Source organism: Amblyomma mixtum, chromosome 2 (assembly GCF_055824585.1).
Source record: "Amblyomma mixtum isolate Tamu chromosome 2, ASM5582458v1, whole genome shotgun sequence".
Classification (NCBI taxonomy): domain Eukaryota; kingdom Metazoa; phylum Arthropoda; class Arachnida; order Ixodida; family Ixodidae; genus Amblyomma; species Amblyomma mixtum.
Window position 1 is genome coordinate 2,263,332 of NC_143013.1, and position 21,561 is coordinate 2,284,892.

Genomic DNA, 21,561 nt, shown 5'->3' on the forward strand with positions numbered 1-21,561 from the left:
AAAACTACTGTATTGTGTCGGCACACAAAATACCCCGACTGGCTGTGGTACTATCAGGTACCTGGCGCTTCGCTGCGTGTAGTTGACTAGTCTGTATCGTAATTAGGCGATGAGTGCTGGTAAGGGGCTGACAGCAATGATGCCCAGATGAGTTGAACAACCCGGATGGGACGGGCCCTCTCACCACTCGTTTATCTGGAACGGTTTCTTCCCTTCTCTTTATTATTGCGGCGTCCGATCCCCTTCCTTTCTCGGCTGCTATCTGCCGTCCTGCGTCACGCCGAACACTCTGAAACCAAATTGGAAAGCACACACGACCGCTATGGCTGTCGGTTCATCGTACAACTGATACGTTACGCATGAACGGACATTGCTCGCAGGAAGGGCAAATAGCCAAGCCCCACACCGTGCTTGCGATGCCTCACCCTGTCTTTTACGGTTTCTCTTATCCTCTTCCCTCTTTCTCGCTTTCTGCCTGTCTTGGCTTTCCCGTGCCACGTGAGGGCGCATGGAGCGGGTTTTGCCCAGCGTGACAAAAACAAATCCGCTTGGCGCGAGTATTTCTGACGACCATGTAAGGGCCAAGGTCCATGAGGCCATGGGATATAGGACGCTATCCGAGAAAAAAGAAATATATAGAAGCCGATAGCGGAAGGAAGGAGTTGCTTAAACGGAATCCGCGTCGACTGGTGAGGCCGTATATACCTCAGCCTGCCTTGGAAGGGGTGCGTTGGCCTCAGTCGCTGATCTGCACGGGATGAGGGTCCGCCTGGTTCTGGTCCTGCTTGCCCTGGTCTGCGGCTCCGGGGCGAAGAAATACGGCCGATGCGAGCTGGCTTCCATATTAGCGCGAAATGGCATCCCTAGGAACCGGATCCCAGACTGTGAGTATACAATTTATTTCTCTAGTTGCGGACCAGCCATGCACTTTCGGCATTAGTATCGGTGTGAGAATACATGTGTATACTTCATGAGAACCGCAACGATTGTGTGGTTCGCAGTGTGACGCCAGCAGTCCATCTTTGGGCCCGAAAGCAAGCTGGAACTCGTGTAATAACTCATAAAAGGTGGATGTTTGGTTTGGTTTGGTTTGGTTTATGGGGTTTAACGTCCCAAAGCGACTAAGGCTATGAGAGACGCTGTAGTGGAGGGCTCCGGAAATTTCGACCACCTGGGGTTCATTAACGTGCACTGACATCGCACAGTACACGGGCCTATAGAATTTCTCCTCCAAAGAAATTCTAGCCGCCGCGGCCGGGATCGAACCCGCGTCTTTCGGGTCAGCAGCCGAGCACCATAACCACTGAGCCACCGCGGCGGCTGATGTTTGGTTCCATCCGCTCGCGCTCCGAATTGCGGCCACAGTACAACTAAGCCTACATGAAGTCAGGCAGTAATATAGTGCCGGTTGCATTTTTTTGGTGCTGTTTGTATCTGCCTTAAGAATAATTTTTTTAACAAGCAGGACGTCAAAGCCGTAGCTTCATCTTACAGCATCGCAAATGTGCCCACAGATACGTCGCGGTGTTCAGTACCGCGAATGCTTGCACACGTTGCAGTGGTTTTTTCTTGCCTCGCATAAAAAGAAGAAATGTGATTTCTAAGCGGGATTTTCCGTTTCTATTAGTTTTAGAATGAAGGCTGCGGCGGCGCTAAGCGCCCAACAGCGAGGTTTACAACTTTTTTTTCCGTTTTCTTTAAGCATGTACTAGAGAAACGTTGAAAAGTCAGGATCCGTCGTTGTATACATGCGGGCAATGTTAGTCGAATAAACCGATTTTACACCTTCATGACCGTCACTACTCGCTACAGTCCTCATTGCTTTCGCGCCTGAAGACTAAAGGTGACCCTGTTCGCTTAAAAAACTTACGATTTAATGAAAAACTGCTGCTTTAACAAGTGGAGCGAGAATATGGGTGGCGTTTCATAACCTAATAAATTTCAGGACGCCTCTTTGTTGTGCAGTTACGTTAGACGTGCTTAACGGCAACGGTGCATGACTATCATAATTGCCGAGAAAAGGGAAAATGTGCGGAAAAGCGCTTCACTTCGCTCTTTTTATTCTCTTCGTTTTCCTCAGAATGATACCCTTCACTTTAGGAAGTAATAATGAAGTAATTACTCATTGTCATCCAGCCAAGCGCAGTCATACGGTTACAGAGGAAAGCTACAGAGCTTCAAGAGAAGCTTCGTAGTTAAAGTAAAATTCGTCTTGGTCAGGGGTTCGAACCAAGGACCACCACTTCACCGGGGCAGTCGCTGAACCAACTGAACTAACCGGTGTAGCTAGCGCTTGGGTGGATGCCAATGAGTAATTGCTCCCTTAATACGAATCTACTCCACCTTGGCGGCTTTTCCTAAACAACTTTAAGAAGTGTGCGGTTTGACCAGCATTACGTTTCATGCTTACAGGGATCTGCTTGGCGACTGCCGAGAGCAGTCTAAACTCAAAGGCCATCAATAAGAATAAGAACGGCAGTACGGACTACGGCATCTTCCAGGTTGGTGCTGTAACCTCCACACCCTGTTTACTGATTTCCTGTCTGTGCCCCACCTGACATGACAGCGCCACACAGGTCTTGCCTGGAAGATTGCGCATGTGGAGATTTTCTTTATTTGCGAAATCGCGGCATCAGCTTTCACTCAAGTAGTCCACAATTCAATGCACCTTCCTTCCCCCCCCCCCCCCCCCCCCCTCGTCTCGCAACTGATTGCGCACGGTACAAAAAAACAACATATTATAACAAGAGTTTGTCTTATGGCCCACGGAATGGAAGAATAAGTTCATTTTTAAAGAGCTACACTCAGTACAATGTTCCGCCAGCCAGGCGACGACTGAGTTCACATGTACATTCACATGTTTCACTTCCGAAGAAAGAACAAAATGCTCAGCTAGATATACATGTCCACTGAAGGAAGCCAACAGCCACAGAAACCAAGGGGCACAGAGGATTTTTAATTTTATTCATCAACACCACAAAATAAATGAATAAAATTAAAAATCCTCTGTGCCCTTTGGTTTCTGTGGTTGTTGGCTTCTCTCATATTTATAACGAGTCCCTCATTCCCCTTTCCTCGTCTGTCCACTGAAGGTTACATCGGTTTGTGTACTGTACTCCCACCGTCGGTACCCTTCATGGGCCCTGCCTATAATAAAAACAAAAGCAGAGCGCATATAGACATTCTTTGAGCTGGCCGCTGTAGTGTCATTAGAAATTGGACCACTTAAAGCTGACCGTCCATTATATGATCCAGCAATTCTGTATTCTAAGATTTCGTACATTTTCGACAGTTTAGTTTTCATCCGATATCGAGCGTATAGTGCGTGCTGTTCTTTAATTTTCTGATATCTATTGCAGATCAACAACGGTTACTGGTGCAGCCCGGGTCGGCACAACATCTGCAAGGTTTCCTGTTCAGGTATTTGGAGAAACTGGACGATCCTGCGCTATTTGATTGTGCGGTCACTGTATACTCACAGGTATCTACACCGCAGAAAAGAACACTTCAGCCTGTGTAATCATGTATTGCTGGCACAGTGATACTCATCATTACAGTGCGGTGATGAGCTGCAAAAATAATGCGCTGGTAATGAGCGTTGAGGAATCGCGTGTTATGCAGATGGCAGTTATACGCACGCACGCACAAACACACACAAGCATGCAGGCAGATGCCAATCAGAACAAATAGCTGTATGACTGACACTTCGTGTGCACTCAGTTGGTCGATATTTATGAAATTTTTGCAGGCATCGGTTAAGAAATAAAACGGAACGCGGCACTTACGGATGTCCTGACTAGTTCTAGCACTTAGTTGCGGCAGCGGAAATGTGACGGGAAAGATTGTTCGTTAAAGGACCTTGCTTGATCAGAATTATTCTGGAGCCTACCACTACGGCGGACCTTGAGCCCACAGCGTACTGTTTGGCACGTATTGATCAATCAATCAATCAATCAATCAATCAATCAATCAATCAATCAATCAATCAATCAATCAATCAATCAATCAATCAATCAATCAATCAATCAATCAATCAATCAATCAATCAATCAATCAATCAATCAATCAATCAATCAATCAATCAATCAATCAATCAGTGAGTGAGTGAGTGAGTGAGTGAGTGAGTGAGTGAGTGAGTGAGTGAGTGATGTGTCAAGTTATAGAATGCCGCATTTTCTGCCTGTACAGCTTGTGACTTTTTTCCAGAATATTTTTACTGCATTTTCTTTGTCACTAAAAGACACGCATGTGATCAAAATATCGATTCGAGAATATTTTTCTATTTTTTAATACATCTTTAAAAAGAAATCCCATTCTAAAGGCAAGCAGTGCAGTGCACATCTTCCGCGGCGCTCAGGGAGGACGCTTCTTAATTGGCCTAGAAGAGGAGGAATTCATTGCGCTACTTAAATGCGATATAGCCTGATGTATGCCTTTAATAACACGGAACTCCAGACATTGTCCTCCTGATTCACTGACATCTTATTATCCTCGAACTGATACGTTTAGATGTCCCTTTTTTTCTCAGTCCGTATCGGACAGGAACGATGGTATACAGACAGCTACACAAAGTCACTAAAAATTTTATGAATTTGTACTCGCTTGGGCCCGACACGTTCGAAATCATCGTTTGTGTCTTCTAATGCCTCTCTGCTTGGACCCAAGGTACGCAGTATGTAACAGAGTCAATAAATATGCATGGTTTCATCTCCCCTACAGCTCTGCGGTCAGATGGCATCGGTCCATCCATCCAGTGCGCAAAGAAGATCTTCAAGAGGCACGGGTTCAATGCATGGTACAGCTTCTTTTGACGTCGGTCATTTGTGCTTGTCTAGCATGTCTGCATCATATAACTCTTTTTCAAAGATAAAATAAGCACAGCTTCAGTGGACATTAGCATTAAGAAAAATTAATCTGTGGCGCTGTCTTTTGGGTCAACTTTTCATGGGATGTAATCGAAACACGACGATAGCATTGTTTACCTCTCTGGAGCATAGACATATATCGGAAGTGTTTTTTTATGTTCACGTTTGACTGATTTCTACTCAATGTAAGCTACTTCCTAGCTATAAACACTGAAACATATGTTAATAACCTCATGGAAAACTACAACTAAGGTTTTGTCGCTCGCTTTCGTCTCAGTGACTTCTTGGGTGAAGGCTATTTCGTCCACCATGACAGAAGTGTTAGGTGCAAGCCTCTGACAATTAGTACTCGAGAGTGTAAACTAGTGTTGATGTATATCTCTCTAGGCAGGTCGAAGGAGGGCCCGGAAGGGAATATATCCACATTAATTGTAACCTAACACTTTGATGGGTGCTAATAAGTATTTCTTTTTTTTTTGCGTTCAGGTATGGCTGGAAGAACAAGTGCAAAGGAAGGAACCTCTCCTCCTACGTCAGAGGATGCCGTTATCAATTGAGCCTCCGGGCCTCAATAATCATTCACTCAATACCCCTTAACACCACCCCTACTAAGAATCAAGGATAACATACTTATCTGGAACGGAACGCGCGTAATAAAGAAGGCGGCGTGTTGTTCTCGCATGTGTGTGCATCTTACCGTACATCCCGAAGGCAGAGTTGAGCCTGGCTAATTTTGATTCAGGCAGTTATTTCTCTCCTCGAAAAGAGGAGGCGTGTAATGTTTATTGACCGGTTTCAGCCCTTAAAGGAATGCCGACAGTCGCTGAGCGCATGTCTGTATCAAGGAAAGAAGTATCGGACGCGTTTACGTCGCATCCTTCGTTAGAGCGTGGGACAAAAATGACGTAGAGAGGCGAGATCTCAAAGAAGCGGAGGTGGTCACCGAAAGCATTCTTTCTGGAGGCAGTACCTGCATGTTGCGGTGCTTTCATCCCTGACCAGAGCGATAAACCCTCGCGAGAAAGTTCATAAACAAAATTATTGCTAACATGTTAGGGTTGTAACAGTAAAAACCAAAAGTTAGAGCACCAAGTGGTTTGACTTTAACCATGTGCGTAAACGATTGTGGCGCTTGCAAGGGGGGAAACGCTGTTGCAACGCCTGAAGCACTGACTTGCGCGCTTAAACTATCATGACGGGCTGCACCTGAACACATCTTCGCTTCCATTGAGGAGTGGCTAATGGATACGGCGGCCACCGCAGACAGCATGCGTGCTGTGGCAGGCCTGCTTATTCAGCTGGGAACTAACATAACAGCTGGAAACTAACGTAACCAATAGGACGATTCTATACAAGAAGTCTTGTGCAACAAGTTTAATCCCGAAACGAGTGCGCAGCCGCTTTCTTGCGTTATCTTAATATTACACCTGAGCCTGCAGCGTTCGAACCTGAGCGGGTGGCTCAGAACAATCTTCTGCATGGCGAGTTAGTGTTTTATCGCAGAATAGGAAGTGCGACCGACAAAAGAATAGCTCTGCTGTGATGTCTGATTTGTTCGGTCTGTGTCGCGCTTCTTAGTGCAGACACGATAAGCTGCAAGGAAACGCCATTTTTAAAGAGCGCCGGCACGACAATGCTTTAGGCGTGCCTGTTCTGCGCTCAAGAAGCAGCCGAGGCTTAGCTAAACACTAAACAAGTCACGTTTTATTGCACACGAATGTGACTGGAACAGCGCGAGGTTCTGGCCTTCACACTGTTCCGATACTGTAGAAAATCACGAGGAACGCAAGGTCCAGCTAGGTGTCTGCGCTGGTAAGTACCAAGCTAGCTACTTGCACAGCTCGCCTTCACAAGCCATACCGTTTGGTGTATGCCCAAAATGGTATGGCAAGTTCAATAGATTGATGTCTCAAAGCACACGAGAAGATGTTCCTCTTTGGAGTCCTTCTCTGGATATGTGTCGCGACGATGCGGAGATCGATGGTCTCTCGCTCCTGCTCCTCCGGGAGTTCCGCAGTGTCTTTCACTACAGTTGCGACTGCATGCGCCTCACGCAACGGTGGCATCGAGTGCGCTTTGCCGTGTGCGCATCGTGAGCCGAAGGCTTAGTGCGCCGCTCCGGAATCAGTGCCTAGGGAGCGCTTACTTTTGAGGAGGTGCGAAGCGTCTGGCGCAGAATCGCGCACAGCGTGCATGCCTCGGGTATTTTCTCCACTCTCTCAAAGAGAGTAAACCGGCTGGTGTACTCGCTTTAACAGCTCTTTTCTCCGTATAAGCTTCCTAAGGAGTAGAATACCTCTTTCGGCAGGGAGTACAACAGCTTGCATACTCCCTCTACGAGCTAAGGAGAGGGATGGTGGTTCTACAGTCGGATGTACAACTAAAGAACGCCTCCTCAAAAGGAAGCCAATGGCGTCAACCGGTTCTCATGGCACCGCTGTTGCTAATCTGGAGCGAAACCACAGATTACTGGCAGGTGCCTCCGTGAAACGGGATTAACTGCGACGTTATGACGATCAGCCGATGATATTGGTTGGAAGTCTTCCTTTGGAGAATATTTGCCGCTGCGTTCTCGAGTTGCACCCGACTACACTTACTTCGCTTGCATAACGAAGCAGAGCTAAACGGTCACCCGTGACCTGCCCCTCTCACAAAATATACCCATCGCTGATCCCGCTGAACATAACGTAAAGAGATGTCATTTGAGCGGCAGGAAGAAAGTGGTGCAGGTTAGCTCAGGAAATGCTGTCAATGCCATTGGGCGAATGCATCCACTTGCGTATATATAATTTTGAACAAAAAAAAAAAACACTGTCTCCACCACCCAATGCACAATTAACTAGCGGGCTTTAGGGGTGCGCTTAAAACATTTCCCTGTTCCTAAAGTAAGCGGCGATGAAGTATATTTCGCACGCCCCGATACGCACTCGACGCGTGCAGTTTTATGGTTTATGTGGGTTTAACGTCCCAAAGCGACTAAGGCCGTAGTGAAGGGCTCCGGAAATTTCGACCACCTGGGGTTCTTTAACATGCATTGGCATCATGCACTGACATCGCCTCTAGAATTTCGCCCCCATCGAAATTCGGTCGCCGTGGACGTGATCGAACCCGCGTCTTTCGGGTCAGCTGCCGAGCGCCATAACTACTGAGCCACCGCGGCGGCGCGTGCAATTTTAGTCCGATCAAGACAGCATCTTGCGTAAAATTATTGAAAGCAACGCCGATATATGTATCTGCGGTCAGTAGCGCCCGTAGCCACGTAGCCGGTGGTCGCGGACAGAATGCTCTCCGGATACAAAAACTACTTTTGTGATATCGTTATCTCAAGAAGACAAATTGTTGAGCGAAATTAAATAAAAACATGTGCACCTCCGCGCCTTCAAAGTGCAGTTCATGAAGGTAAGCACACACTGACTATAACCATGCCCCCTTTTATTGCGTGCGTTAGAATCTAGCTATACATGTTGGGTTTGGCGATGCTCGACAAGGGATTATGCTGGCGGGCTTCGGGCAGATTGTGCAAAAGATTAGTGTAGCCCGAAAGATCAGTAATCGCACCCGTCGACGTAGGAGGAGAGGTCCTGTCCTTGGCAGTTGTTCTTCCAGCCGTACCTAAATGAAAAAGAATAAAATGATCAATCACTTATTAGCAGTGGCTTAGTATTAATGACGTATACTTTCATTATGCACTCCTTTGTGTCCTGCTAGTGAGTGCCCAAAGAGAGCGGAATCATCACGTAGCTTTTGGAATTTCAAGAAGTACACTCCGCCTTAGAAAGTTGCATGTCACAATTCTGTCAACCTAGATGAGAAGATATGCAATGAGTGAAGCCGGGAACAAGTGGTGTTTTGGAGGAGTGCGTTGGAGATAAAACTTCAGGAAGTTAAGCTCCTATGAGCCTAAGCTTCTGTGGGCATAAACTTCTGTGGTCATAGATAAGACAAAGTCTACAAGTAATAGACGACACTAAAGTAAACCATCCTACTGTCATCTTATGGGTTTCATCCTGTGACCCACATAACAGCCCGGAAGACAGTTTTCTTCATAAAGGTTTTGAGGGAACATTACTGGATACAGACACCATAACATAGGAAAAATCATTAAAGTAGGAAAAAATTTTACCATGCTTCGAACCCTTGTTGGTCGTAGACCGTCTTTGCACACTGCACGGATGGGGCGATGTCGTCCGACTGCAGTTCTGTTGCAAACATGTTAAGCACATTTAACAGCGTAATAACTTTCCCCTCCCTCAGCGGAACTAAGTCGCGGAGTCCTTAAGCGTTTCACTATGACTGCGAGCTCTCTTGTCTAGAAAGAAATATTCCTTCCGCCTCTAAAGAAAATAAAAATAATGCCTTCAGCACACACATTGCCTAACTATCGCGGCATTTCTAGAAAAGCTACCTAAATCCTCCAAAGAAACTGTTTCATGTTAAATTCTTAATCATTTCTCGTTTTTGTTTTTTGAAGTAAGAAGCCACGTATTTTTCGCTGCGTTTTAGTTTCACGTCTATACTTCCTGGAGAAATAACAAATCGTTTCTTCTCAATACAGTTATCGGCGTTTATTTATTTATTTTTTCCAGTGTTACGTCTTATACGTAGATCGCAATTCCCTTGTGGGCTAAGCCTAGTGATAGCACTGATAACGCAAATCGCAAGCTTGCTTTCGCGTGAGGAAATACTGCTCTTTCACTACCTCATCTCAAATTAATCCTGCATCAGGCTCTAACCTAGAGAGTTCATGCATTTGTGATCAGTATTATACGCCAGACAATAACTGACTTCAACAGACTTCATACAATCAGCTCAAAACCGGTCAGCAGGCTACATTCCTTCTAACTGCTTTATACCTAACGGATGTTTCGTTAGCAGCGGATCGCGTTTCGTTATAAGTAGCGCATCCCAGATAGCGCTATGTTATAACTCTCTAACAGGACTCGTTAGCCTGGAGGATATAAAAGGACTGGAAAGTGTCCAAGTCGTGTCATGAGATTGTGGTGAAACTGTAAATACCTTAGTCATACTGACAGAATCGGACGTTCTTACACCTGTCGAAAGAGGATTTACCATTTTATTTGACACTGAAAATCGTATTAAACAAGCTGAAGAGACGCTCTGCGGTGAAAAATTGGTATTATTGGTGTAACCCTACCACGTGACCTAACATGCGAAATATGACTGACATGTGGTTTAATGCTAATTTTTTTTTCCTTTCGAAAGTATCATCATATTTTACTACGGCTTACGCTCTCTTAAATGTGTACTTGCATGTAAACAGTCTCCTTCCATATCACTGAGTGCAGTTGTTCGAGCTGCTGTTACGAGATGGCAACAGAGTGCTTTGTGTTTGTCGCTTCATTAAAACTGCGCTGATGAGACGCACGTCAGTATGCAGCAACAGCTTGGCGTGCGGCAACACAAGTAGAGACTAATCTACGCTAATACTCTATAATTTCTTTATGGCGTCTAAACATTTTTGGCGAAAAAGGCAGAACAGTTGTGAAGTCTATGCCTGGCGTACGAGTTGACTCAAACTACTCTAAAGAACATCGACTTCTGGTAAACGTAACATTGCCCACCACAGCGGGCGGATGGAATGTTTGATTTGTAAAGCTTTATTTTTATTTCTTTTTTTCCGGTTATAACGATGCTGTATACTATTCCTGCAGGTCATATGATCAGCACGGCACGCCGTGATTTATATGAGAATAATGCATGACTATGAGATTTATCGACTCGTGAGCCATCAGTTCCGCTGTTCGTTGACATATTGGAACGGTGATAGTGCAGTACTACGAACTTTCACTCTGGTTTCGGTGTTCCTCTGTGCAGTCGTAGACTTGCAATATAACGAATGCACTGCTTAGTACGTACCAGAGCAGGGAACATTGCAGATGTCGTGAGGGCCCGGGCTGCACCAGTATCCGTTGTTGATCTGTAAATGGCACCGAAAACATGAAGTACCAGCGCGAACTGGTGCCCCGGATGGCGAAGTAGCACGGAAACTGCTCGAACTATTCAGCCTTGGACCACGCAATAAAGATAAGACGACCAGGTTTAGATAAGCCAGGTTTTGACGGCACCGTACACAACCAGCATGAAGTAGTTCATCCGCAGTCTCGGTGTGTACGATTTCCAGATTTTCTTTTCACTTCTTTTTCATGTTTTCGCTGAGACATACAGTCACAGTTGTCTACAGGCTATGCTAACCAGAAAGCTCCTCATTCAAACCGCCTAACCTCGTGCATAAGGCTTGGTTTATTCACGTGATGTAACCACTCTATCTTGAACTTTATATTGTGGTCTAACAGTAAGCGCAGTTGACGCTGTTTGCATAGCAACTACCTGTTGTGTTTCTACCCCCCCCCCCCCCCTTAACTCTCTTTGTGTGTTCCCGTCACACCTGTGTCCACTTAGGCCATGTCCAGAGGCAGTGCGTCGTTCTGCGAAAGTGGTCTTCATACGCGCGCTCCCATGCGACCTCATGACAGGTGGAAACGAACACGAGGGAGGTATTCAACTCCTGGATTCCTGGTACCACCACTTCTGCCTAACTGCCACGACGTGTCTTCCGGAGTTCCCCTTAAACGTTACCCAAGGCACCCAAGTATTGGCCTTGCGACATTGTGTGCATCTGTCAAGGTGACATGTCTCAACGCCAGCTGCTACCTGCGGAGACGAGCGTCTGCCAAGCGCCTGCCATTCAACCGGTCCTAGCTCTTTTGTCAACCGCGGGGTGACGCTGCGGCAGGTGTTCGCCTTTGGGGAATTTCCTTGGAACAAAGATATGGAATCCACCTGGCCGGAAACGACTAGCCCGTCAACACGCTCTTCTGGACACTTCCAATTATCCACGGGCCTCAGCGTATGAAGCGAGGTGACGACGCGGCAGGTGTTCGCCCATCTTGTTTCCTCGAGACAAGATATGAAATGGTGGTGGTAGTGGTTTATTTAAAAAATAAAAAGTGAAGCAAAAGAGTGTTGCCGGCCGCGGCAATTGCTATCTAATATCTTAAGCACCCGAGCTGCAGCCGGCGGAAACGAATGGGAAAGGAAGAGGATAGTGAGGAGAAGTACAGAGGGGAGCGACAGCGAGAAAGGACAGGGTAGAGCTTTGTACACTATTTACAAAATACAAAAGTAATCAAGTTCGCGCCGCTCGCGCGCTAATGTCCAAGCATTGTCCGAAAATAAGTGCGCGCGAGCGGCCACTGCGCACAATCACTTACACAAGAAGTAAACTGTATGTACATAGCCGCGCGCACGTAGCGTCCTGTCTCGGATTAATCGCGCGCGCGGCACACTGCACTAGCGGCCGGGGTGGGGCGCCCGGCCGCGTATACCGTCCGAGGTAGCACCCACGGAGCGTTCGTGTCACGCGTGCACTACCTGGCGTAGAGCAAGCGGGGAGTCAAGTCCGCCTGCTCGATGAACGCACAGAGACTCACCATTGTTCTGTCACGGGTGCGCACACTGCCGCGCGGCCACAGGAGCGCTTCGAGACTGTCCGGGATGATTCCCAGCGCCCTGTAGGCCGCGAGCATCTCGCGACGCGGCACTGCAGAAGCGGTACAGCGAAGGAGCATGTGCTCCAATGTCTCCACTGCGCCGCATTCAGCGCACGCGTCGCTCGACGAAAGTCCGTGGCGCACCCGTCTTTCCCCGGGCCACACGCAGCCGACGCGCACTCGGATGATCATCGCCCGCTGAAGGCGCGACAGTGAGCGCGCGCCGACGAGAAAATGCGCTCTCCTCGCGCGATGCGAGGGTCCGGGTGTTGCTGACGGAGGTAGTCGTAGATCACCGCACGCACGTCTTCCAGGGCGAGCGGCTCGTCGCTGGGAGGAAGCTGATGTGCGGCGGTGGCGAGCTCGTCGGCTTGCTCGTTGCCGCGGATGCCGCAGTGACCGGGCACCCACTGCACGCGAATACTGCATCTGCGCTCCGCGAGGCGCTCAATGCGCTCGCGTAACGCGCACAGCAACGGGGTGCCACGGGCGGGAGATATGAAATCCACCTGGCCTTACGGGCCACCTCGGGCTATGTACTCTCGACCACTTAACGCGACCTCTTGCCAAGCTCTTCCCGGCGAATAAAATGTTTTACAATCAATCACCTCCGACTATTCAGGGGCCTCAGCCGAGGAAGACGACGAAGCGGTGAACGACCTTGGAGTACCCGGACGAAGTCCCTACGATTGGTTGAAAAAGGCGGGAAGATCTCGGGAGGGTCTATTTAAAGCGCTCGAGCCGTTCATCGAGAAGCCATTCCCGGAGCGACTCCCTGAGCGATACGCTCAACGTTTCCCTGAGACTTCTCAGTTTTTACCTTGTTTGTCATTTTTGTAAATAATCATGTAAAAATGTAAATACAGCTTTTCCTTCACTTCCCCTACTCCCCGTCTCCGGCCCACGTTCCTTCCTCCTTCGGCACTGCGGCGGTGCTCCTGGACCCGATGCCTGGCGGGACACGCTACTAGTACGGCAAAACATATCATACCGAAGAATTCATCTGGCCATGCTTGCTCATTCAAGCGAACTTTGGGTAATCTTCCTCGCCGCTTTCAATACTCTGCTTCTTTGCATGAGGACGGCTTGTGCTGCAAACTAGAGCGAAGAACTGAAACGTACTGAAATAGCGGAAATGGACGCTGTACATAAGTTGAACATCAGGTAAGATTTTGAGGGAGTGCAACAGAGGCGGGCTTCTCTTTGGGGCGGGGGGAAAGGAAGAGCAAGCATCCCTTCCCATTTAAGCCTGAAATTTGACGGGTGAAAAACGAAACTGTGCCTCATTTTTTCGACGAAGGCAGTTCGGGAAATAAATGACTTATTTCTTGCCCCTCTAACAGTTGCTCTTAAATCCGCCCCTATACAACCGTATGAGGTAGCTTGACACAGATGGCAAATGTGTGGACGCGGTTTGCAACACCAACCTGAAAGATGCCGTAGTCTGTACTGCCATCTGTATTCTCGTTGACGGCGTTGGAGTCAAGACTGCTTTCGGCGGTTGCCAAACAGATCCCTGGAGAGAAAGTTAATAGAGAGTTTTAGCACCGTTATAGGGTAAGTGCGATAACTGCGGGAACTACGGCTGTGCGGCAAACCTGGCGAGGCATGCACTGCAGCGGTAGCAAAAGACAGATACAGAGAGGGGAAAAAGCGGGGATGTTAACCAGAAAAGTTTCCGGTTGGCTATCCTGCCCTGGGGAAGGGAATGAGCAAAAGCAACGCGTTACCGTATTGGATGTTCGGTTGTAAGGATGTACGGCTAAGCTAAAACTCTCAAAAAGGAGCGAAACTGAACACTCTCCTCGCACATAGAACATCATCCTAAGGACAACATATCAGAATTAAAAGGGCTAAGAGAAATTTGTTCTTTCTTTTCAAAATTGACACGATGCTCTTAAAAGCGATCTGAACACTTTATGTTATTACTGGTACTGACCGCGCAATTCCATTCCATCATTAATGAGATTTACCCATACTGACTGCGCTTGTCTTCAGGATTGACGGCAAAAGTAAGATATTTCTAGAATGCTTATAGAAAACAAAACTAAGCTAGAATTATTGTCATGTGCTGCTTACAGTCTAGGCTTTCTTTCTATAAGTTTAAAAATTGGCGCTTGAGTTTAAACTTCCTAAATACACATTGCAAAAAGAAGCCATTTTCGACATGCGAATATATCTGGTTTTCAAAACTGCTGTTTATCTGCGGGTAGTCTGCGAGCCATTTGAGCGAGCTATCTTGAATTCTCTCAAGTTGTCTAATGCCGCCTTACCACAAAATAAATAAATAAATTACAACACCACAAAACAACACCACAAAATAAATAAATTAATTAAAAATCCCCTGTGCCCCTTGATTTCTGTGGCTGTTGGCTGCTCTCATATTTATAACGAGCCCCTCATTCCCCTTTCCTCGTCTGCTTAATTGCTTAACGAGGGCCTCGGTTCTGGCAGCCTTGATGCCTTAGGAAGCATAAGAGGGTTCTCACACAGCTTCCACCCTCGCCGTTCGATGACGTTCTATGTCACATCAGCGGTAACTCAGGACGTGCTACGTCCGCCGCTTAAGAACGTGGGTGGCGCTGGTGGACACTCCTAAGGTTAGGTTACTTGTAAACATAAATACCCCCGAAAGCAGAAGGTTTGACAGCCGTCGCCGTAGGTCAGCGGTAGAGCACCGGACGCGCAATTCGGAGGTCGTGGGTTCGGATCCCACCGGCGGCATGTGGTTGTTTTTTCTTCTGCTTTTCTAATCAATTAGCTTTAAGCGATAACATATTCAGTAATATTATAAATTGATCAACACCTCAAAATAAATAAATAAATTAAAAATCCCCTGTGCCCCTTGGTTTCTGTGGCTGTTGGCTTCTCTCAGGTATGTACTGTATACAAGGAAAGGGGAATGAGGGGCTCGTTGTAAATATAAGAGAAGCCAACAGCCACAGAAACCAAGGGGCACAGGGGATTTTTAATTTAATTTATTTATTTTGTGGTGTTGATCAATTTATAATATTACTGAATATGTTATCGCTTAAAGCTAATTGATTAGAAAAGCAGAAGAAAAAACAACCACATGCCGCCGGTGGGATCCGAACCGTGGGTTCGGAGGTCGTGGGTTCGGATCCCACCGGCGGCATGTGGTTGTTTTTTCTTCTGCTTTTCTAATCAATTAGCTTTAAGCGATAACATATTCAGTAATATTATAAATTGATCAACATCACAAAATAAATAAATAAAATTAAAAATCCCCTGTGCCCCTTGGTTTCTGTGGCTGTTGGCTTCTCTTGTATGTACTGTATAGGCAGACAAAATCATGTACGGGCTAGAACAAAAGAACACTATAGATACACGCATCAAGCTCCTGTCATAGACCAACACACAGCAATTCATTATGATATACATACCCAAGAGTACGCAAATTGTCGCACATACGGTAGACTTATTAAGGTGAAACTCTATTTTACGGACTTAGAGCGCAACAAGGAGCGCGATCGAAGACAAAGAAATCGGCAGGGCCCAGCCTGAATCGAGTCTAGGCAGCTGCTAACTAATGTAATCCAAACGCACTGCGGCACCATGGTTAAATGTCGGACAATATTATACATGCGCAAGCCGCTCGGTCTCCTACCGAATGCACATCGTGACTTATATCCCGAGAACGAATATAGAAATGCCAAAAGATAATACTGTGTGTTTGCATTTCAGTATTTTTCATTATTACATGGTTTCTAGGCACTCAGTATGTTCCAGTAGCTCTTGTCCTTCTCTGAAGGGAGGCGATTAGCGTCATACTCACAGTCCGCTATCTGGCTTTTGGGGATGCCGCTCCCTACTAGTATGGAAGCCAACTCGCAGCGGTCGTAGACCTTGGCTCTGCAGGAGCAGGCCAGGGCGAGCAACACCAACGACAGGTAGATGCGCATCTCGAAGACCGACGGGCAAGTCCAACGTGTCCCGACCACTACCTGCTGCTTTATAAGGCCTCACACAGAGGAGGATGGAGAGGTTCTGAGCAAAGGAAAGGCGCAGTAACTGTCTCACTGTGGGCTTAATTACGCAGTACAGAAAGATGTGACGAAATGGCGCGCGTTGATTTGTGACAATTCTTCTCTTTAATTTTTGTTTTCTTAATATATTTTCCTCAACGATGGTCCTCTTCTGGCGTCCTGATTCTGGGCCCTTGCAGTGACATTAGAAATAGGCACTCTGAGCATATTTTGTTTCTGTCACGCTGGGCGGAACTAGAGCACGTGCAGAATGTACAACGGGTTTAGACAGAACCTCGTTTAGCTGACGCACTGTCATAGTATGGGGAAGTATGAAACGATGTACGGTGGAAACAGGAAAAACATGGCCGGCCCGTTGTGGCGCATAGCAGCTTGCCCTACCAGCGCGCAATGCTCGTTGGAGCGTGATATATCAGCAGCGCATTGAATCCGCATGCAGCACTTGCGTGTTTGTTCCAGTTTTTCCTCCTAGTTGCGTGCGTTTGGCTCGAGCCAGGGCGGCGAATAGAAGCCCAAAACCAAGGGTGGACACCGGAAAGATGAAACAAACCGAGTAATTCCCAACAATTATGGACAAAGGCATTTTTGAAGGGGAAATAAATATGAACGCAAATTTTTTTCAAATATTGTAAGATTTCACTGAAACAATCAATATATCTGCAGATCTCCCGTCGACGTGCTTAAATTTCTTTTTTGCTATTAATGTTTTTGCTGTCGTCAAAAGCGTTCCCCATTGGTTTTTTGAGACAGTCCTAACTGCTCGATGCCAACGATGGAAAAACTTCGGAAAATGGTGATGGAAGAAAGATTTTGTAACACGTCGGAAGAATAGACCGTTACCTTCAATATTTCCATAAAAGTACCTTAAAACTTTTCAGTATTCAAAATTTTTGTCTAAGAGTGTTGGACATGAAGGGCCGTTTTAGGGATAAACAAGTTGTGGGAGGATCAGGCTATTTCGTTTATTTCGTCAGTTGTCTGGGCCTATACAATATAGAATCCTATACAATATAGAATATAGAATACGATACGGAATATAGAATACTATATAGAAGGCCTATACAATATAGAAGCGGCCTGAATATACAAACACACCAAGTATGCGCTGATAAACTTTAGATGTGTGATGGTACCCTAGCCAAGACACTCTAGGGTGTCACCGCGAAGAATTCTATCACGCAAAGAACGGACGCAAAAAAAGAAAATGATGGGTGATCTTACAACGTGATGCGGTAGATCTGCGTTAAGAGTACTGCTTTTGCATTTCGCTTTTTCACTTTCGCTTTTACATTTCGTCGCCTCCCGTTATGACTTTGAATTTGGTTCACCGTCGCACTTTTATGAAGCTGGTTTCTGGTTAATGGAACTCTGCGGAGGGTGCATGTGGGTAGGAGGAAGGCAGTCTGTTGAATGGGTGGATGATGGATGAAGGTCTTCTGGAGGGTAGAGATGGGTGGGTGCGTGGGTGAAGGCTTGATTTTGCCATCGTTCAGGGGCTGCGTTGGCTTCTGTGCCTTTCCAGTAGGGGGTATCACTTCATCAAAAGGGAAAAACTGGAAAGAACCTTGCGACACAGCTGCACGGTGAGGCTCGTGGTGGTCGAACTGTCGTTCAACTTCTAGCGTCACTCGCTGGGCATCATGTTTCAGTAATGGAATAGATTAAATCACGGGAAAAGCAGTGCCGAGGGTGACGCAAAACGAAAGAGACAAACAAATCACACTATACCTCGTTTGTCCTATCAGCTCTGTGTTTTTCTCGCACTTTTATTTTTTTCCCATGAATATCAACCAATGTGCCCACATTGCAAACTTATGCTACATGAAGTTTCAATATAGAAGCGGGGAATTTTGTTCATTCTTTTATACTTAAAATTTATTTCCTCTAATTGTTTACGCAACAGAAGTGCTGGCAGCTTTTTTTTTTTTTTTCTGAATAGCAACCATATACGTAGCTTTCTTTTCTCTTCTCTCCCATCGTAAGCACGCCGTCCGGAGACTTTCGGCCATTGTACTTAAAGGGCAGCTGGAGCGGTTTTAGAATTCGATGAGTTTAAGGTTGCCGAATGTGCAAAATGTGCAGGTAAAGTGTGCGAAATCGTTTTGCTCTAGCATTTGAAATGGTGGCGTAATCGCCGAATAAAGTCGTCGTCGGCGTTCAGCTTCTCTGAAGTGCACAGCGACGGGCAGTGACCCCGATAATGACGTCACGTATGACGGTACTATGTTTCCAGCGAATAAACTGTTATTCCATGGAAAAAACCGACGCCATCGAAGGTGAAGCTCACGATGCATTGTATGGCGCCATCTGACGACGCACAGCAGCATGCAGGCCTAAGCAGCGGACATTGAATTTTCGGCAACAATGACGTCACTACCGAGTTTCCTCGCACTCCTCCAACGTAGTAAGGAGAAGCCTAAACATCATCGCGGCTTTAATCGACGATTATGTCACCATTTTAAATGCTAGTGCAAAAATACTTTGCATGTTTTATCTAGAAGCTTGATAGATTCTAAGTCTTGAATAACCTCGAATTCTCAAAAAACCGTTTCAGCTTCCCTTTAAGTGCATGGTACGGGCCGGAGCGTTTTATGTGTAATTCTTTTTACTAAGCCCCACCATATTAAATCAAAACATTCAAGGCAAGCTCAGAGAAATCTTCTATTATGATTACTGTACTGGTATAAAAAGGGGATGAGAAGGAACCGGAGAAGTTATGAGGATTGGTTTGTTCAGAAGTGACTATGCTCATAACTGGCTTTCAGAACGACCCGGCCATTGTGTTTCATTACAAGAATTACGATGTCAAAACAAAAACTGGCTTTTGGCTGGTTCCCAAGTCCATTCGTTCGATCAGCGCAGCCTCATCAGACTTGCTTCTGAACGAACCAGCGCAAAAAACACAACGGACAAGAAAAAAGCGGAACACGACGGACAGGAGCGCTGAACTTACAACTTTATTTCGGAAGTACAGATGCAACGGCATGCAAGCATGTCCTACCAACTAGCCCAACAACAAGTGTTGCTCATCAGACTTGAAGTTCAGAATCCACGAGAACTCTTGCATCTGCCAAATAAATTTAACCGAGGCCCACTCAAGGCAATAGAAGGGTGTACCCAGTCGAAAAACAAAACTGAAGAGTTTTTGTCGCCACAACAAATTTTCTGCAGTATTTTTGGTCATGGACGTGCAGTAGCAACAGAATTGTGTGAAGTGTCGTGATGTTCCTTGTCGTAGCAACAGAACAACAAAGGTATACTAAAGAAGAATAGAATACTGAGAAAAATCTTTCTTTATGACAAAACGACAAAACATTTTTGTCTTATTCCGGGTGAGATTCCTTCTTTTTTTTCTTTTGACTGGATGTGCAGCGACATAGAGGTTTAGGCTTCGTCACAGTAACATTTGGAAGGGAACGAATGGCGTTGGCTGGCGATTTACGGTTGCCTTTTGACAGAAGTCCACAACACAAGCCGGTGATGAAGTATCCTGAAGGCTCGTGACGCAGGGAACTTATTCACAACGAATGGTGCATGTGGCAATGAAGCCTTCTTGTAGATACTTCCTGGAGAGTGAGAAACAGAACAAGATTGATGCAAACTATCCATGTCCGGGTCCCAGTTCAAAACGTACCGCGTTCAGTGCGTTGATCATGCAAGATGTGATTCGTACAGGGTCCTGTAGTTGATGCTATTAAACAAGCACGCTTGACGAGCCACCCTGCTTTCCTATAAAAACTTTTTAACACGTCCAGACCTTGACGGCCATCTTGTAAAATCTATAGAGTTTCAGTTACAGGTATCGAAAAACCTCTTTTCAGTGGCATCCATTTGTCTAATTGTGTGCACTGCACTGAATTACGTGCAGGTGCATGCTGACTGTTCGTGAGTGCGAGGTGCTTGTTGCTAATTCGCCCATCATGAGATAAGTCACATCACTATAGTTTCTGAATTAAAACAATATATATATATATATATATATATATATATATATATATATATATATATATATATATATACACACACACACACACACACAGATTAGCTGTGCCGTGTTCAGTACGTATACGTGTATTCCCTACGGAAGGGCCAAAAGTACAAGAAAACAAATTTACCCGATGAACTTATCGATTAAATCTTACTGATGAGTTAGCTGGTGACAATCGTTAAGAAGAAAAAAAAGCATTAAGTATTTAAGAACATGTGCTACGCAGCTGTATGCGCCTGTCCCGTTTTTTTCGTCTGAGTTTGTCGTGTTTTGGCGCTGAATAGTATAGTAGTCATCATCACTCACTGCCGTTAGTTCCAGCAGTCTGAGAATGCACCTGCAGATGTTTAGCAGCCTACAGCATTAACTTCTGTTATTTCCGGATATGACGGTACACGAGGAAGGAAAACATAACGATAAATAAAACTGCCACAGCGGGAATTGAACATATGTGTGGCAGCTGCACGTGCAGCCCTAGCCACTTCCAAGAGTTTGTTCGTCAGCCAGCTTTTGTCGAACACCAACTCGCCCAACAAATGCTTTTGTTCGTCAGCCAGTTCACCATTTTAGCTACCGGATAAAGAACACGTGTACAGCCTTTGCCTAAAGTTAACAGTCTGAGGAATCAGCTTCTAAGCCGCGTAATGGGGGTCTTGCAGTATCCGCCTCTTGCCTTAAAAGATTTGTAACGCTGGAGATCGACAAGTAAAACGGCATTGCACGTTACCTCTCCTTAATACTGAGGACACCTGGAAACCTCGCTTGAACATCTTAACCGTCACCTTGCTTCTTCAATGGAGGCCTGCAATCTTATTTATAGTCAAAGGTCCGTCTTCAGTGGCGCTGACAAAGAGAAAAAAAGTTCTCTAATCCAGCACCTAGCCTGGTGTTGAAAATGCAGCGTAGCACGAGCTTTTTTAGAACTCTATTGTATGTGTACCCGCCTAGGTGGCTTAGTGTCTTTGGCGCTGGCCTGCTCATCCCAAAGTCACTGGTTCGAATCCCGGACGCTGCCGCCGCATTTCGTTACAGGCGAAATACAGCAGTCGTCCGTGTGCTGGGCAGCGTGAGCGCAGGTCGGTAAAGGGCCCTATATGATCCAAATTAATCTGAAGCTCTTCCCTACGGTGTTTCAAAGCCCATGTGCAGCTCAGGGACGTTGAACCCCGTAAAACACGTCACCATGGTGG

The 21,561-nt window shown here is 46.2% G+C and overlaps 2 protein-coding genes and 1 non-coding gene across 3 annotated transcripts; 2 read left to right on the forward strand and 1 right to left on the reverse strand.

The window, feature by feature from the left end:
- The first annotated feature begins 583 nt into the window (after nucleotides 1–583).
- LOC149358226 (lysozyme c-1-like) lies at nucleotides 584–5,546 on the forward strand. The gene is made up of 5 exons (XM_089570283.1): nucleotides 584–884; nucleotides 2,413–2,501; nucleotides 3,360–3,420; nucleotides 4,720–4,795; nucleotides 5,352–5,546. The coding sequence occupies exons 1-5, from the start codon at nucleotides 758–760 to the stop codon at nucleotides 5,488–5,490; spliced, it is 492 nt and encodes a 163-aa protein (XP_089426409.1). The 5' UTR covers nucleotides 584–757; the 3' UTR covers nucleotides 5,491–5,546.
- Nucleotides 5,547–8,280: 2,734 nt separating this feature from the next.
- On the reverse strand, nucleotides 8,281–16,438 carry LOC149358227 (lysozyme c-1-like). The gene is made up of 5 exons (XM_089570284.1): nucleotides 16,173–16,438; nucleotides 13,804–13,892; nucleotides 10,743–10,803; nucleotides 8,989–9,064; nucleotides 8,281–8,477 (listed from the first exon to the last, which is right to left on the reverse strand). Exons 1-5 carry the CDS (start codon nucleotides 16,297–16,299, stop codon nucleotides 8,411–8,413), a joined length of 420 nt encoding a protein of 139 aa, XP_089426410.1. The 5' UTR covers nucleotides 16,300–16,438; the 3' UTR covers nucleotides 8,281–8,410.
- TRNAA-CGC (transfer RNA alanine (anticodon CGC)) lies at nucleotides 15,029–15,100 on the forward strand. Its single transcript has one exon. It is a non-coding gene; the product is annotated as a tRNA-Ala (tRNA).
- Nucleotides 16,439–21,561: the final 5,123 nt, after the last annotated feature.

Excerpts from the sequence above, each read along its gene's own strand:
- LOC149358226 (XM_089570283.1), top strand. The coding sequence starts at position 758 with ATGAGGGTCCGCCTGGTTCTGGTCCTGCTTGCCCTGGTCTGCGGCTCC. Across the intron at positions 885-2,412 it reads TAGGAACCGGATCCCAGACT|GGATCTGCTTGGCGACTGCC; the intron begins GTGAGTATACAA and ends TCATGCTTACAG. Across the intron at positions 4,796-5,351 it reads AGGCACGGGTTCAATGCATG|GTATGGCTGGAAGAACAAGT; the intron begins GTACAGCTTCTT and ends TTTTGCGTTCAG.
- LOC149358227 (XM_089570284.1), bottom strand. The coding sequence starts at position 16,299 with ATGCGCATCTACCTGTCGTTGGTGTTGCTCGCCCTGGCCTGCTCCTGC. Across the intron at positions 10,804-13,803 it reads CAGACTACGGCATCTTTCAG|ATCAACAACGGATACTGGTG; the intron begins GTTGGTGTTGCA and ends TGCCATTTACAG. Across the intron at positions 9,065-10,742 it reads CTGCAATGTTCCCTGCTCTG|AACTGCAGTCGGACGACATC; the intron begins GTACGTACTAAG and ends TGTTTGCAACAG.